Source organism: Ixodes scapularis, unplaced genomic scaffold, assembly GCF_016920785.2.
Source record: "Ixodes scapularis isolate PalLabHiFi unplaced genomic scaffold, ASM1692078v2 PGA_scaffold12__126_contigs__length_90152505, whole genome shotgun sequence".
NCBI classification, from domain to species: Eukaryota; Metazoa; Arthropoda; class Arachnida; order Ixodida; family Ixodidae; genus Ixodes; species Ixodes scapularis.
In genome coordinates, this window is record NW_024609838.1 from 41,230,556 (window position 1) to 41,248,522 (window position 17,967).

The following is a 17,967-nucleotide window of genomic DNA, read 5'->3' on the forward strand; positions in this document are numbered from 1 at the left end:
GGAGGCGCTGTGAATACCGTGCTCAAATGAACCTTTCTGGATAAAGCCACTCCATCTCTTTGCGTTTGTCGTGCAAGTAGCGTCAAATGCGCTAGAGCAAGAGGCCCGTGTCACGAGCGGCCCTTGGAAGCGAATGGCGGCGGAGCACCCGCTCGTGGCCCGTGTCTCGCGCGTTTCCACAACAATGGTTGGCGGTACTTGAAAGCGTTAATTTTATCAAGGGGATTTTTATTTCTGAAAAGTAGCGCACGCACTCAAGCGACGAGAGTGAGGTATTATGGGTACCGTGAGGGTCGCTGTTCCGTCTTCTGCTACTATACTCTGTTCATGCTTAAGCTGAGACTGCAGCCAAAGCTACGAGCGCGAGTTAGCCGCGATCCTGGTTTTGAGACGTGCATTTCTAGCGCGAGTGCTCGCTCTGCGGAAGAACGCTTCGAAGCAGCGACCAAGAGCTCTCATGCGTGTGACACTGGCTGCAGTCTCAGCTCAAGGTGCAACCCCAGCTTTGACTAGTGTGATTCGCAACCAACAGATGGCGATGGGATCGCCTTCCAGGACTGTACATCAAGGCAATAAATCGTGTGTGGTGGCACCTGTATAAAGTGTGGTATTTTTCTATACCTTGAAATTGACATCTTTGGACTTTCGCTTGCTTTTCGCTGCGCGAGCTTTCTGTCAAACGCGCCTCTCCTGCACGAGCTCCCGTGCAAAAGGATGAGCTTGTAGAGCTTTATGCTCACGTTTTAGCAAACCTTTTGCTCGAAGCGCTAACCGCGGCTAAAGTTAGCCGCCGTACCTAGGAGAGGGATTTTAAAATCATGTGACTGGCTCTGTAGGGATGCGGGGAGACATGGCGGTGCTCCGGTCAGTGAGCACCGCTCGCTTTAAAACTAATATGTCGTTGTAGCTGTAATATCGGGCGCGTTCGTCAGCAACGATTGGTGCAGGAGGCTTTCGCTTTGCCTTACCTCACTTAAATCGCAAAGCATGAGCAATGACCTCGCCTCATTGTTTAGATAGTCTTTCGGTTCTGGCCATTCCTACGCCTAAATTAACGCGATTATTGTCAGCGTAACGTCTTTGGAAAGTGAATTGCCTTGACTCAATTGGCCGGGTATTGATAGCACACAAAAGCAGACAGCCTCCGAATAGGGAGCATTCTCTGGCGGCCATGTCTGTGTGCACGGCTGCTGAGTGCGTGCTGACGGCCAGCTTCCGCAGTTCTTTCGCAACGTGCGTTCCGCACCATGAAGATTGCCGGTCTTACCAGCCCATTAATGTGAGCTCGTTCTGGGCATGCGCTCTAAACATCGCCCTCAAATATGGCGTCCAGTGAATACCCCCTATAGACCTATTGCTATATTAACCAAGCATCGAGGAGAATACAGGGACTGGTGTTCCACGCGCCGCACGTGCTGGCCTCAGCAGTAGTAACTTTTCTAAAGCAAACACCTAAAACAAATGGCATCTTTATTTTGGTTATTTACTTCGAATATTTTATACGGGGAAGGTGTGCGCGTGTGGCACGTGGAACACCAAACCCTGCTTTCTCCTTGATGCTTGGGTAATAGGCAAATGGTCTATAGACCTTTTTCTAAATTTCCCAAGCACCGAGGTGCATGCTACGGGTGTAGTTACACGCGCGGCACGTGCTGGCGTCAGCAGTAGTAATTGTCGTAAAGAAAAAAGTCAAAAACAAACTTTGCCCTGCACGCGCGTTCGTCAAAGCCTTATAATTATTTACTTCGAATCTTTTATAAGAGGAAGGCCAGTGCGCGCGGACCACAAAATTACGCTTCCAGCGTTCTCCTCGACGCTTGGGTAATTTAGGAAAAAAATCTATTGGGACGCTGTCTGCTTTTGTGTGCTATCAAAACCCGGCCGATCGATTCAAGGCAATCCTAGGGTGCCTTCATGTGCGCTTTGCTTAGGGTGGTGGCATCTCGCCATTTTGTCCCACACGTTTATTTTTATTTTTTGTTCAGAAGCGCGTGAAAGAGCGTGGCCCTCCACGCGTTTGTGGCGTTGACTGTATTATGGCGACATTTTGTTTTCGTTGATTTCTTTGTATTTTCCCCGTGAGCGCGTGCTGTCGGCATCGGGTACAACAAAGGGTGGCATCACCCTAAACAGAAGGACATTGAGGCACCCTAGGCAATCCACTTTCCAAAGACGTTATGCCGACAATAATCGCGTTCATTTAGGCTTAGGAATGGCCAGAATCGAAATACTATCTAAAAAATGCGCGATGTCATTGCTCATGCTTTGCGATTTAAGGGAGGTAAGGCAAAGCGAAGGCCTCCTGCACCATTCGTTGCTGACTAACGCGCCCGATATTGAAGCTACAACGACATATTACTTCCGAAGCGAGCGGCGCTCACTCACCGGGGCACCGACATGTTTCCCCGCATCCCTACCGAGCTAGTCACGTGATTTCAAAATCCCTCTCTTAGGTACTGCGGCTAACATTAGCCGCGGTTAGCGCTTTGAGCAAAGGGGCCCAGTGAAAGTGTATGAAGGCTCCCTAATGGGCCCAGGTTCTTCATTTGAGTCACTGGGGTGTTTATATTAACCAAAATCACGAGACTGGGAAAAATATATTTCTTTAATGTTTAGATGTTGAGTTTGTGAAATCCAGATTAGGACTGTATGGTGCTGAGTCTCACGCTTAATACATTACAAAACAAGTGTCAAGCATAAAATTCGCTCACAGCATTAAATTATCATATTAATTTTAGTACGACTTCGTTAATGATTGTTAATTACTGGCCATGCTATTATTCAGGTTCTGAGGATAGCTACTGCACAAAGTTTAAGCAATATTGCCATGAGCGCGCTGCCTACTTGGTCAGCTGCGCTCGCGGCATTCCTAACAGTCCTAATTTGGTGATTTTTACGGACGAACTATAGTCAGTGTCAGGTTTATAGTGCAGGGAAAGCTCCTGCAAACGAACAGTTTCCGGATCGTAACTAGAAGAGACACCCTCTCCGCATCGCAACGCAGTAAAATTGTTTCGACTCCGGAAAGCTTACGGAGACCGTGGCACTGTAAAGGGAAACGTATTGGCTGCAGCGAAACTCAATAGCACGGTAATTTCCAACACAGCACTAACTCTTCTTCATGCAAAATATTTATATTACTCCAAAAGCTAAACGTTACGGAAAAATCCATAGCACCTGAGACTTCATAGCCTACAGTACCAGTATTATGTTCTCCGGGTTGGAATTCATTGTTTTGTTGAATTCCCACGCTGGTGAACCGATACTTTTATTTTAAACGAAATAGATATTTAACATAAATAGTGCGGTTAACCTGAAAACGAGCTTTTCACCGGGGTGTTCCATGCTTCAGAACGTCTGCCAAGAGCAAACGGCTCGTCAACACGAGCGATTATTTTAAATTGAAGCCGCATCTTGGTAACATGATTCGATCGTCACTGACGCACCGAACAGTACCGCACCATATTCCGCTAAAGATGTTTTCCCACCGATGCTATGCGACAAAATAAACCCAAGAATCTAGAGAGGACGACGAAGCGCTTTAAAGAAAGGAGGTCAAATCTTCCACTCCTGGTCATTTTTCGTGTTTTTTACCTTCTATTGCGAAAATCTCGATCAAATATTAACGGGCAGTATTTCTAAATTCAGTGTACTTGACAAAGCAATCAAGCGGACCGCCGAGTTCTCTTTTAGAGAAAACTGCAGCCTTTGCCGCTGCTATCGTTCCATGTGAACGAACATGGAAGCGAACCAAGCGGGCGTCCCTGACGCTGCTAATACAGCACTGAGCATAACTCCTGAGCAACGTCAAAGGAACGAAGCACCCGCAACATCGCAACCAGATGATGGGCACTCTATTTGTTCCGATGGTTCCATTGCATCGTTGACTACAGACATCAGCTATATAGAACAAGGCAACGATACCGGAGGTCCGTATCAAGAAGTTAGATCACGAAAGAGAACTCGGTGCAACAACTCCAACTTCATCTCGGAGACAATAATCCAATCAAAAGCCATCGAAGGAAGGCTCACTGTTGTGTTCCTCCCTGCGGATACTGAGACGTTAATAGCATCCCTCAGTAGCGTGAAGCGCTCAAGAGCTCTAGAAAACTCCTGTCCTGTGGGCATTCACGAGGTTCGTTTCAACAGCAGATTAAATGTCATCGCAGTTGATCGACACCAGACATAGTGAAGCTACAAAAACATTGCTCAACTTGAAGGCTCTCTGTGAAATTCCGGTGATGTCATACTCTCCACTGGCTGGAACAGCGGTGAACGAAATTATTCAAGACGTCGACACAGAGCTTCCTAATGAGGAGATCACCTCGCTTCTCATGTCCAATATTAAGGTTGGTGCCGTCCAACGCTTAGGGAAGTCCAGCACAGTCAAAGTCACTTTCTGGGGCAAGATTCTGCCAACGCATGTTCTTCCGGGTTATGTACGCCATCCCGTCCATCCTTTTCAAGAAAGGCCCATCCAGTGCCTTAACTGCTTTGGGTTCGGACACAAGCGAGTGACCTGCAAACGCCCCAAAAAGTTTGAACATTGTGGAAAACCACATGAATCAAAGGACATCACATGCGAATCAATGCCTGTGAAATGTGTCAACTGCGACCAAGAACACGAAGCTACAACACGCTTCTGCTCGAAATAAAAGAAACTAGGGGAAATCCAGGCGTACTCAAAATCCAACTCGGTGGGTTTTCATGTCGCCAAATCAGCCTTGGAGTACGATAAGCACTTCCCCGAGATGAAATCTACTCGAGCACGCAGCAATGCCGCGAAAGAACCGACTGTCACTGATCTCAAGAATTCGGGAGAGCAAGATATGGAAGAAACTTCAAAAGATGTGACTACATCATCGCTATATACGACGGTCGTCAAACAAACAAACCTAAGAGCCACGCAACTCAAAAAGATTGCCAGGGTTTAAGTCCACACAACAAACAAAAAAGCAGTATGCCGGCTGAATCAACACTTCAGGCACCCCAGACCTTTTCTGCTCCCACCGCTCGGCCGCAACCCTGCCATCTGAAGGACACAAATGCGAAACCAACTACTTGATTCGGAGACAGTTCACCTGAATGGATGTTTTTTTTTTTTGTCAGGGCCGCAGTCAAGATCGCTCTCAGCATACTTAAAAGAAACGAATCAACCTGGGCGAAGACAATTACTACCATAATCCAAGCAGTGCTCTCTCTCCTTGAGGGATGCTAGGGACACCTTCTACTCAAACTAAGGGTTTTACCACCAGAACAACCTCGGTGGTGTCCACAAAAGCTACCACACCCGACACGCCCAGTCGGGCAGACAACCTCAGTAGAAGTGGCAGAGTCTACTTATCGCAGAGGAACGCCGGGCGGCCATAACTAGAGTCTGGCAGTGGAACTGCCGAGGGTACCGCAACAAACGTGGGACCCTAGCGCAATACATTGCCGGACTCGACAAACCTCCCGACATAATAGCACTTCAAAACACTGAAACCGAGACAGCCTCACTTTTGGGCTACAAGGCGCTGGTCCCTCACATATGCCAGCGCGTGGCAGTCCTAGCAGCAGACCACGTAAATGCCCGCATGCACGACCTCAGCGACGAGAGCATAGACCACGTGCTTATAGAAATCATTCCCGGGAAGTGCCACTGGCCCTCGTGCTTTATTCTCAACGTATACAGTCCGCCACGAAACAGGTACGAGGGTTTTAGCAAACTGCGCGCGCGCTTAAACCTGCACAAAACCAACTCCTCATAGTAGGCGACTTTAATGCGCCGCACTCGGCCTGGGGGTACACTCGCTCCCTGGCCAAGGGCACCCGACTTTACCACTCCATCTGCCAACAACGCCTCTCCGTCCTGAGTGACCCGGAGCAGCCCCCGAGAACGGGCAATAGTGTTACCCGCGACACGTGGTCGGACCTCGCGCTGACGAGATGCGGACGGGGGTCGGAATGGTCAAACCTCAAGGCGAACCTGGGAAGCGACCACGCCATAGCCCAAGTGGACATCGCCGTCTCACCAGGAAAAAAGTTCCTCCGAAAACAAGCCCTGACAGACTGGGACAGGTTTCGCGCAGCACGCGCGACCACACACAGCGAGCGAGAGCACGATGGTGCTTTCCTTGCCAGCTGGACCGAGCGCCTGGTGTGCGACAAGAACACCTATACGGAAACTATCAACCTGACAACAGAGACCCCCGGGGTGGATAGACACCTGTTCCACTTGTGGGCCCTTACAAAAATATGAAACGAGTTTCAATAGACCCTTTCCGAAATTCAGTCTGGCCACTTTGATTACTATCATCATCAGTGGAACGGCATCTGTGCCATACCAATGGCGGCCTTCTAGTGAATGATAAAAGAAGACGTTGAAGATGCTCCTAGGCGGATCTTGCGAGGCCTGTACATTTGGGGAATCAGTACGACGCGACGTAGAAATGGAACGCAAGAGCTACGTAAGCGTTTATTTCTAATAACTCAGATTCAGTCAATCTGTGTGCGGCACACAATCAGCTTTAAATCACTTTGGTGTATAGAATTTTCTCGGGGAATCTGAGTGTGTTGGAGCTTTGTTCTGGATGCAGGTTCTTGGTCACCGTCGAACTGTAAGTGATCGAGAAAGAACTCACTGAACAATTCCTCGCGTGCTGTTGACTTGCGAAAGTGACGGTGCCGATACAAGTTCATTTCCGCCATTGATATGGCAAAACCTAAACTGCTTTACAAACCGCCAGATGGCACTGAATTTCGGAAAGGGTCTATTGAAAGTCATTCAATTGTATAGAAACTCAATTGAAACTCATTGACCATTTTTGTAAGGGGGAGGCGAAGCACGGTCTGATCAAGCGCTGGAAGCGCCAGAAGCTAAACCGCAAGCTCAAGAAACGGACCGCAGCAATCACGGCAGAAGCGCTCGAGTACGCAACCAACTGGCGCGTTTCAACAGGAACAAGAGGTGCACCGATCTCCAGGGAAAACCGGGGATTAAGGAGGCGTGGCAGTTCTTGCGACACCTTCTGGACCGTTGCAAAAGTAAACGCACTACCAGTCAGAGCCTCCAGAAAATTGTGCGCGACTTCCCCGGCACCAACCAGGACCTCCTCGAACAGCTCAAATTAGGCTACATCGGCTCGTCCCCGGACGGGGAGTATCATGACTACGAAGGCGAGCCAAACCCCGAACTCGACGTCCCCTTCAGCTTCGAAGAGGTATAAAGCGCGCTCCAACACCTGGGCCGTGATACGGCATCTGGCTAGGACCGCTTTTAAAACACGCTGCTCCGTGACCTGGACGCGGGCTCGGTTCAGGCCCTCTTGAAAGATATCAACCAGGTATGGGAGAACGACGAGCTCCCCAGGGAGTGGAAACACTCGGAAATTATCCTCATCCCCAAACCTGGGAAGGAGCCCTGCCTCGACAACCTGCGACCAATCGCCCTCACGTCCTGCGTGGGAAAGCTGACGGAACGGGTCGTCCTCAAACGGCTGCAGCCGCACATGGAGGAAACGGGCGTGTTCTCGCTCACCATGTTTGGTTTTAGGGAGCACTTCTCAACCCAGGACGTCATGCTGCAGCTAAAAGAGGACATCCTTGGTCCCATCTCCAGGACGACGATCCAAGCGGTGCTCGCCCTGGATGTCAAGAAGGCTCTTGATAATGTGGGCCACCAGCTAATCCTCCGAAACCTGACAGTCACCGACTGCTGTTCCAGAATGTACAACTACCTGTGGGACTTTCTACGAAACAGGAAAGCCACGATTGGTGCAGGTGACCTCCGCACGGACGTCATCAACATCGCCAATAGGGGCACGCCGCAGGGGGCGGTGCTCTCGCCAACCTTGTTCAACCTGGCAATGAGCGGGCTGCCCCCGATTCTGGAGCGCATCCCGCACATTAAACACTCTCTGCACGCGGACGATCTCACAAACTGGACCGTGTCCGTGTCTGACGGAGAGAAGCAGGACGCGCTTCAGGCGGCAGTCGACGATGTTCAACGGTACCTACGCCAGGGTCACCTACACATCTCGGCAGCCAAATCGGAATTCATCCTAGTCTGCAAGACTCCAAGGTCCCGCCGCAAGTCGGAGCTTAGAGGTGAGATACAAGTCTTCCTGGACGACCGCTCCCAAATCCCCGTGGTGCCGCGTGCCAGAATCCTGGGGCTCCACCTCCAGGAGGACGGAAAGGCGACCCATACCCTCACAGTCCTCCAGAACCAAGTCACCCAGATTCTACGCATCATGCACCGGGTCGCCAGCCGGCGGTATGGCCTCAGGGAAGACGACACGATCAAACTGATTACCGCCCTGGTGGTGTCGCGCATCATATACGCCATACCCTATCTGAAGAGACGAGGCCAAGCTAGATGTCTTCATACGCAAAGCGCACAAGACGGCCCTCGGACTCCCCCCGTACACCTCCACAGAGAAGCTACTCAAGCTCGGCTTTTACAACACTTTTAGGGAGCCGGTGGACAGTCATCTTGCCACGCAACGAGACCAACTCGCCCAAACCCCTGCGGGCAGAAAGGTTCTCGAGTCGCTCAAGATTCCCTTCCAATGGGACAGAGAAGTCACCATGACGCCCCTCCCGAAACACATCTGGAGCCAAATCAAGGGGCAATCGATCGCCCGCAACATGGACCCGACCATCCACGCGAAGCGCCGCAAGGCTCGGGAAAGATTCTACCAAAAGGCGTATGGCAAACGGCCTAAGTTCCTGCACACAGACGCGGCCACATATGCCTATCAATGAAATTCAGCGACAATATGCGTCGTGGATGGAACTGGGAGCGCCTGAATCACGGCGCCGCTGCGTACCTCTAATACGACCATTGCAGAAGAATTCGTCATCGCCATGGCCATTGGGCTCAGAGAAGAGGACGTCACCATCATGAGCGACTCACAAGCAGCACTGCGTCGCTTCCTAGCAGACCGTGTCTCGCCGAAGGCACTCAAGGTCCTCACCCTGAGAGACCGACAGGGCTTCCCCACAGTGAAACTCATATGGATCCCAGTACACGACGAGGTGAAAGGCAATCGGTGTGCTGACACCGAGGCCCGTGCATGCACCCTGCGGGCCACTCCTGCCGCCGCGTCGCAACTAGGGCTAGATTCATACTTTATTCCGGTGCCAAACAGGTACTCCGATATGAGGGCCTACCACCGTGGCCAGAGGCGTGAATACCCCCCGCCACACGAAAAGCTCAACAGAGGGGTCGCGGTCACTTGGCGTCAGCTCCAGAGAGGAGCGCACCGCAACCTAGCGCTCTTGCACAAATTCTCCCTACAAGCTACAAAGCCGAATGTCCGCACTGCGGGCAATATGCATCCTTATCACACACCGCATGGTTTCACAGCTCACCTCAACATCCCCCCCCCCCCCCCTCCTACCCTGATCCCACTCCCGAGAACTGGGAAACCGCACTGCTCAGCTCGACTGCTGCCGACCAGCTAAAGTTGATCGGGCGGGCGAGACTGACAGCCGACAGCGTTGGGGCCCTGGACTAAGGGAACCACCCAGAGACCCATATACAGGCATAATAAAGTTTATTCCTCCTCCTCCTCCAAGAATCTACATCATCTCGCGCGCGAACGTGAAGAGTCAACGGGGCGGCCATGCTTCTATCTCCGCTTTGATGATGATGATAGCGCGACAGCAGCGCCATCTCTACGTCGATCTTGAGGTCAAGATTCCATAGGGCGTACAGTCGATGGAGATTACTACTAGGCAAGATTTTTAACGCGTTGACGCCACCAAATGGCAAGGCTCGCAGATACAGTACCCTTAGCCGGGCATGGGCCATTCGAGTCACGAGCGCGACGAGCATTTCGCTTCCCACTGGCCGACTTTGAAGCGAGGAGTAGGGAGCTCGCACTCACGTCATTTCGTTTCCGCACTTTTTTAAGCTATACAGTCGCACAGGTAGTACATCGAAGAAAAGACACCGTGTTTGCTGTATGCACGATGAAAGAGTTATCTGCAGCCTCAAGCACGCTTGAAGCACGTTCGCTTTATACATTTGTATGCTTCGCACATGTCTGCAGACTGTTTGTGTACGACCAGTGTGACAGATACTGTCATCCAAGGAAAAAAAAATGAAAGCCGTTTACAACTCCCTGTAACGCCGAATTAGAGCGCAGCTCTTGAGGAGGAGGAGGGAAGGGTACTGGGGGGTGGGTCAAGTGACCTCGGGGGGCGGGGGGTCACGTGACCTTGGGGGTCACGTGACCTTGTGGGTCACGTGACCTTGTGGGAGTCACGTGACCTTGGGGCGTCACGTGACGTCGGGGGTCACGTGACCTGGGGCCACGTGACGATACCGATGACGTCATCAGTAGCGTCACTGATGACGCCATCAGTGATGATGATGACGATGCGGATGCCGGTGACGTCATCAGTGACGTCACTAATGACGTCATCAGTGATGATGACGATGACGATGCGGATGCCGGTGACGTCATCAGTGACGTCACTGACGACGTCATCAGTGCCTATGACGTCAACGGGGGGTCACGTGACCTCGGGGGGTATCCCCAGGTCACGTGACCCCAGGGGGGGGTCACGACCTGGGTAACCATCGTGACCCTCGTGAGGGTAACCCTAGTAACCCTTGTGAGGGCAACTCTCGTGACCCTCGTGAGGGTAACTCTCGTGACCCTCGTAAGGGTAACTCTCATAACCCTCGTGACCCTCGTGAGGGTAACTAACCCTCGTAACCCTCGTGAGGGTTACGAGGGTGAGTAACCCTCGTGAGGGTAACTCTCATAACCCTCGTGACCCTCGTGAGGGTAACCCTCGTGAAGGTTACCCTCACGAGGGTTACTAACCCTCGAAAGCCTCAAAAGGGTTACCTTCACGAGGGTTACCCTCACGAGGGTTACTAACCCTCGTAACCCTCGTGAGGGTTACAAGGGTAAGTAACCCTCGCGAGGGTTAGTTACCCTTGTAACCCTCACGAGGGTTACAAGGGTAACTAACCCTTGTAACCCTCGTAACCCTCGTAACCCTCGTGAGGGTTACGAGGGTTACGAGGGTTAGTTACCCTCGTGGCCCTCGTGATCCTCGTGAGGGTAACCCTCATGAGATTAGGGTTACGAGGGTTAGTAACCCTCGCGAGGGTTAGTTACCCTTGTAACCCTCACGAGGGTTACAAGGGTAACTAACCCTTGTAACCCTCGTAACCCTCGTAACCCTCGTGAGGGTTACGAGGGTTACGAGGGTTAGTTACCCTCGTGGCCCTCGTGATCCTCGCGAGGGTAACCCTCATGAGATTAACCCTCGTAACCCTCGTAACCCTCACGAGGGTTACGAGGGTTGCGGTTACGCCGACGGCGACGGCGACGGCGACGGCGACGGCGTCGCCGTCGCCGTCGCCGTCGGCGTCGCCGTCGCCGTCGGCGTAACCAAGGTCATCCCAAGGTCACGTGACCCCTCCAGGTCACGTGACCCCTCCCAAGGTCATCTCAAGGTCACGTGACCCCACGTGACTCCCAAGGTCACGTGACCCCTCGAGGTCACGTGACCCCTCCCAAGGTCATCTCAAGGTCACGTGACCCCGACCCCACGTGACCCTTTGAAGGTCACGTGACCCCCGTCACGTGACCCCTCTGAGGTCACGTGACCCCCGAGGTCACGTGGTCTCCTCCCCAAGGTCACGTGACCCCCAAGGTCACGTGACCCCTCCTAAGGTCATCTCAAGGTCACGTGACCCCAAGGTGACCCCCACGTGACCCCCAGGTCACGTGACCCCTCTGAGGTCACGTGACCCCCCTCCCCGAAGTCACGTGACACCCCCCCCCCCCCGAGGTCACGTGACCGCCCCCCCGGAGCATATTAAAGAATGAGGGGAGGAGGAGGGGTCTACCCTCCCCTCAGTACCCTTCACTCCTCCTCCTCAAGAGCTGCGCTCCAATTCGGCGTTACAGGGATTTGTAAACGGCTTTCACTTTTTTTTTTGCTCCACACAATGACAGTCGCAGGGAACAAAATCGAGAAGAACAAGCAGGCTTCATTCCTTCAACTCGCAGCCAGAACGAGCTACCGCGTGATCTGAAGACGACGCGCCGAGAAAGTGAGGGAGAGGAGAGAGAGAGGACCTCAGAACGCCGAGCTCTCATTGGAAGGATTAGTGGGTAGACCTAAAGCTAGCTGCCTTTGTCTACACTGCGCTCGTCGAACACGTTCGAATGCGAAAACCAAACTAAGGACGCCGGCGTTCCGCGTTCTAACCCGTTCGAAGAGTGCAGGGGATGCAAAGGCCTTAGCGGTACCCACTAATCGCTCCAATCGGAGCTCGGCGTTCTGACGTCCCAGCTTGCTCGCTTCTTCTCCTCTCACTCAGTTTCGGGGCGAATTACACGCCGTCGATGTTCATTTTTAACACGTGCTCGAGGTTGGCAAAGCACGGGGCACGCGCTAGTTCCACACGCTGTCAAAAAATTGGGTTGTGTCTGTGTTTATACAGCCTAGAACTTGGTCTGCCTCACAGGGGCGACGAGTCTCCCAGCTGTAGATGAGAAATTTAGCCAGTGCGGTACAGCCGCTAGCCTGGGGTCTTTAACGTGCATCACGCAGTAGTGATACACGACCGCACGCCGGTACGATGCTCATCCAGATCGAAACGGGCAGGGGTGGGGCTCGAACCCAGGATCCCTGGGTTCTGCAGCGCGAGCTTTCGCTCCACGTGCTCCGAGCTGGTGTGCGCTAGACCACTCGGCCACCGATCCCTTTTTTTTTTTTTTTTTTTTATTGCATGGGAATTTTTACAAGTGGCATAACATGTTGATACTTATGGATATATACAGTTACGAGACATTCACTTTCACACCATATTTACATACCAATGTCGCACACACACCTTATATTTGGCATCTTGAACATGTGGCCAGTAGGTGTTATAAATTTAGACACAGAAATATCATCAACAAGTGTAATACAATGGTTACGAAAATATATATCATCAATAGAGCTTTTCAGAAATCTGGGAGACCAAGACATGCATCGAAGAAGGCAAACCACTCTGGTTGACTGACAGGTGAAGCGTATACGCTCCTCACTTGCGCTACCTGTTCCAGAAAAAGCGATTTCGTTGTACGGGGTTTCTCTGCATGTCTGTCGATCATGCGACATTTCCAGAGACTATGAAGTCCCAACAGGGCGAACATGTCGTACGGGACGGTTTCGTTTTCAGCGAACGGGAGGAAGCGGAGACTGTAGTCATTAAGTATTAGATCTTTTTTTAGCGTGCGTTGCAGAACATCCCAGAATAAAAAGGCATCGGTGCAGTAAATAAAACAGTGCTCTATGGTTTCTGGCTTGTTACAGAGTCTGCAATTAACAGTCCACGGTACAAATATTCCTTTTTCCTGGAGGTAAGTTTTTACTGGTAAGGTTGATGTATGCAATTTGAAGAAGAATGTCTTGGTTGAGGGAGGCACGCCCATTTTTTTTACTCGTTTGAAAACATCATTGATGGGTTCTAACGTGAAACGGGTACGATAAAGTGGTAGAGGAAACAAACTTTCCGTAATGTTCCTCGACAGTGTCTTCCTCGACAGACTAAACAAATATTCCAATGAAAACCGTGTTTTCAGAAAATTGAAGGTATCGACGACTTCCTTTAAAAATCCCCAGGGCCTATTTTTCGACGTTTCGCCCGTTGAAACAACGAGATAACCTAAACTCTCGGCAAGGCGTGATTGAAGTATGACCCTAAGGAAATTGTGATTGGCATTTTTAAAGAAAAAGAATCTTGATACCAACTGGCGGACAAAAATATGACCTAGGCCTAAACCACCAGATTCGAGAGGGAGGAAAAGGTTGTCCCTTTTTACACGTTCCCACGTTGAGCACCATATCAAAGTGGCAAATATTCGATGAAATTTTTGGATGTCTGTTCGAGCGCAATGGAGCACTTGAAGAACGTACATAAGCTTCGAAGCAAGGAATATATTGCAGACACTTGCTCTAGTAAAAATGGAAATGTCTCTACCTTTCCACGCATCAGCCTTCCTTTTCAGTGTGGTCGCAAGGGAGGTCCAGTACGTCGAGCTACCACGAATTTGTGAGAGCGGTACTCCGAGGTATGTGATCGGACCCTGATTCCACGCTATCCCCGCAAAAAACCGTGGTTTTGTGGCCCAGGAACCGTACCAGAAGCCATTACATTTTGATGGATTCACCGAAGCCCCTGTGATTGCGCAGTAACGCGCTGTTTGATCAAGCGCTTTCTCGACACTCGTCTTGTCAACGCAAAAAAAATCCAACATCGTCTGCGTACGCGAGGACTTTTACCTCAACATTTGCCACGGAGTACCCACGAATACATTCTGTTTTCAGGATGCTAAGGCATAAGGGCTCTAAATACAATGCAAAAAGGAGAGGAGAGAGAGGGCAACCCTGCCTTACGGAAGATTTGATCTTAATTTCATCAGAAAGTGTGTTATTGATTTTCAGTCGTGTCGAACTATGCATGTAGCAAAGTCGGATTCCTTCCAGAAGTGTCTCTCCCAAGTTTACGTGCTCAAGAAGGGCAAATAAAAATGAATGACTCACACGGTCAAAGGCTTTTGTGAGGTCTATTTGTACAAGTGCAACCTGGTCATTATTGTCTGACGCAGACTCTAGGACGGAGCGGGCAACATGTACGTTCGTTTGGATAGATCTGCCGCGTATCCCACAAGTTTGGTGCTCCCCTACCAGTTTTTCTATTACGCACTGAAGTCTTTCATTGAGCACTTTAGCGTAAATTTTATAATCTACGTTGCAAAGTGATATTGGTCAGTAGTTTTCCATCTTTTTAAGCATTTCCGGGTCTTTTGTTTTTGGCAGCAATACCGTGTGTCCACAGTAAAATGAAGGGGGAAGAGTTTTCTGTATGTAGGATTCTTGAAATACAGCCAGTAAAGCAGGAGATATAATGTCTTGGAACTTTTTGTAAAATTCACCGCTTAGTCCATCCGGTCCTGGTGTTTTCCCATTTGGGAGAGATTTAATTGCGGCCTTAATTTCGTTTAATGTTATAGGGCCTTCAATTAGATTGCGATCTTCCTCGTCAAGTTTTGGCATTTGTGCTAGTAGCTGTTCTATCTCAGTCTTCTCTTTCGTGACTATTACTGTTCCAAAAATATTTGTGTAGAAGTGGTGAAAAGATTTCACTATATCAGTGGCATCGGTGAGTATCAATCCATCTTTGTTGATTTCTACTATTTCCTTTGACAGTGCGTTGCGCCTTTCGTCGTCCAGAGATCTTTTTGTAGGTTGTTCGCCGAGGAGAAAGCGTTTCTTCCGCGAGCGAATTAATGCTCCGCGGTACCTTTCGGTTTCATATTTTTGAAGCTGGGCTCGTACTATGTTAATATCGTCGCTGTACGCGCCTGGATTTAAGCATTCAAGCTCGTGCAGGGTTACTAAATCTTTAAAAAGGTCTCGCTGCTGTTGTTTGTTCATATATGATGCAATTGTAGAGCGTTCGATTGCGATGTTTTTTACTTCTTGCTTGAAACTATCCCATTTTGCAAAGATGTGCATGCCAATGTTTTGCAGTGTATTCGACAAAAGTAAGGAGATGTTGGTTGAAAATTGCTCATCGCTTAGAAGCCTCAGGTTGAGCTTCCAGTGTTCCCACTGCCGATGAACACCTCGGAGTCTGCGGGGCCCAAAGCAGACTGATACCAGGCAATGATCAGAAAAGAAAACTGGTTTGACTTGATAATTACTCATTGAGTCGATTATATCACCTGAGACGTATATTCTGTCTAAACGTGCGTGAGACGTTCCTTGGAAATGGGTGTAGCGTATCGATTCACCTTTTTTGTAAGCTACATCAACAAGGTTATGGTCTTGAAGCGTGCCCCGTAGAGCGGCGGCACTTCCGTCATACCTTGTTTGTGACACCGATCGGTCGTCTGCACTACAAACGCAGTTAAAATCTCCCATTGCAACTATCGTTCTGTTTGTGTTGAAAAGCGGCGAAACAAGTTCAAAGAATGATGTTCTTTCTCTAGGCGTATTTGGAGCATACAGGCAAATAAAACGCCAATCTATCTGCCTAAAACAAATGTCGCAAGAAATAAGACGCCCTTCCAGGTCATTAAGAATGGAAGCTGATGATAGCTCAAGCTGTTTACGGAAAAAAAGAAAACATCCGGCAGAGACTCCTTTGGCTTGGCTAATGCAGATTTCGTAATCCTTAAGAAAAGGTTCTAACGCTTCAGCAATGCCTTCATCTGTAGATAATTTTGTCTCCTGTACTGCCGCAACGTCAACTTTCTCCTTTTCAAAAAGACGCAACAGCTGAAACTGCTTCCTTCTAGACCCTAAACCTCTAACATTTAGCGTTAGAATATGTAATGGAAGGGCGGGATACATCAGGACATTTTAGTGGTTGTTCTCGGTACCCTGGAGGTTCCCCAGCAGCTTGGAGTACGGCTTGTGCCGTATCCCAGCCGGCTGGCGGTCTTTCTTGGACCTCTTGGAAGGGAGCTCGTCAGCAGAGGAACTTTTGGTCGGGAGGGGCGTTGAGGTTCCTTCTGGTTCATCAGATGGTCTCGACGTCTCAGAGGCCCGTGCGATGAATGTGGGTTCCGCGTCCACCTCGTCATGGTCTTTGTCGCACTCTGTAACGACTTCGCCGACAATCGTTGACTCTGATGATGAGGATGACGTGTCGTCCTCGTCCGGCGGTGGTGGCTCCGGGAGGCCCCCAGGGTCATCCTTGCATTCGTTGATGGCAGGTGCTGCTCTTTGGTGTTCCTGTTCCACGAACTTTTCGATCGTTGATGCCGGTGGTGTGTGCCCCGAGGCGTCGAGGACCTCCGTGACATCCATCAGCAGCTCACTTTGTTCTTCGGCCTCTTGGGTTCTCGGTCCAAGGAGCTTACTTGCATACGTCGTGACGCAAGTATCAGTCGTGTGTCCGTATCTCCCACATTTGAAGCAGCGGGGGGTCTTGCACTGTCGTCGTACATGCCCCACTCTGTTACACCTTAGGCATAGAGGTGGACGTCCTGGCACGAGTAGGAGGCACTGACATCCAAAAATCTTCAAGAGATGTGGCACCTTCTCAATCGTGATGTCGTCGTGAAGTGTGATGTTCACTTCTCTGTTTAAAGTGTCCATATGTTCCATGCCGGGGCATCTCCATTTTTCCCGGCTTATGCTCCGCACGGTTCCATAGGCCTGCAAGGCCTCAGCGACGCGTCGGTCTTCAAGATGGTCTGGTAGCCAAATGATTTTTATCTTGATGTCACGAGTGTCTGGGTCTATAACCAGACATTTTCGTCCTTTCACGAGAACCTCTCTTTGTTGACACAGTTTCGCTTTCGCGAGCGCGTTTGTGCAGGTGACCATCCAAATGTGACTCATTTGGTATTGTCCGGTTGCCTTTACATCTTGGAGATCTATTACGTCTTTCAGGGCGTCGCGAAAGTCTGGCGCTGAGTAAGGCCTAGCGCTTATGTCTGCATGCAGGAATACGGAGTTTAAAATCAGGTTGCCGGTCGGAAAACGGGGAAGGATTACCTTGTAGTCGCTTGTACTGTTGTCGGACGATACGGGATTAACTCGGCCAGTGGCCGATACGGTGTTTCCACCAGACATCATGTTTCTTGCTGCCGTTCCGAACGGCTTCTTCTTCCTCCTCTCGGCCACCGATCCCCGCACACGCTGTCAAGTTTCAGCTATTCCTGTCATTTCAACGATTAGACGCGAGACACCAGCCGAATGCATGTCGAGGCATGAATTGTCACGAGCCCAAATCGAATGCTTACGCACGGCTCGTGTCCACTGACCGAGCCGAATTTAAAATATCCCCACCGCGGGAGATCGCAAAGCTTAATGACAAACACCATCGGGATCGCAGTGTTGACAACGCCAAAAATTCGATACCCACAACTTCGTCTTCATGTTGTGCGAAGGAGAGACTGAAAGAAAGCGTCAGCTACTATCCTTGAAATTACGCGGCGACGAAGA

General features: G+C 50.4%; 2 protein-coding genes and 1 pseudogene across 2 annotated transcripts; 1 reads left to right on the forward strand and 2 right to left on the reverse strand.

Moving 5' to 3' along the window:
* The first annotated feature begins 3,739 nt into the window (after positions 1-3,739).
* Positions 3,740-5,218, forward strand: LOC120847488 (annotated as a pseudogene).
* A 7,750-nt stretch (positions 5,219-12,968) lies between these two features.
* On the reverse strand, positions 12,969-14,186 carry LOC120838651 (the record flags this gene model as incomplete). The annotated part of the gene is made up of 1 exon (XM_040208659.3): positions 12,969-14,186. A coding segment is annotated over one exon (1,218 nt), but the record flags the coding sequence as incomplete, so codon positions are not given.
* A 2,188-nt stretch (positions 14,187-16,374) lies between these two features.
* On the reverse strand, positions 16,375-17,598 carry LOC121046296. Its single transcript, XM_042289187.1, has one exon. The coding sequence runs from the start codon at positions 17,596-17,598 to the stop codon at positions 16,375-16,377; it is 1,224 nt and encodes a 407-aa protein (XP_042145121.1).
* Between the last annotated feature and the right edge of the window lie 369 nt (positions 17,599-17,967).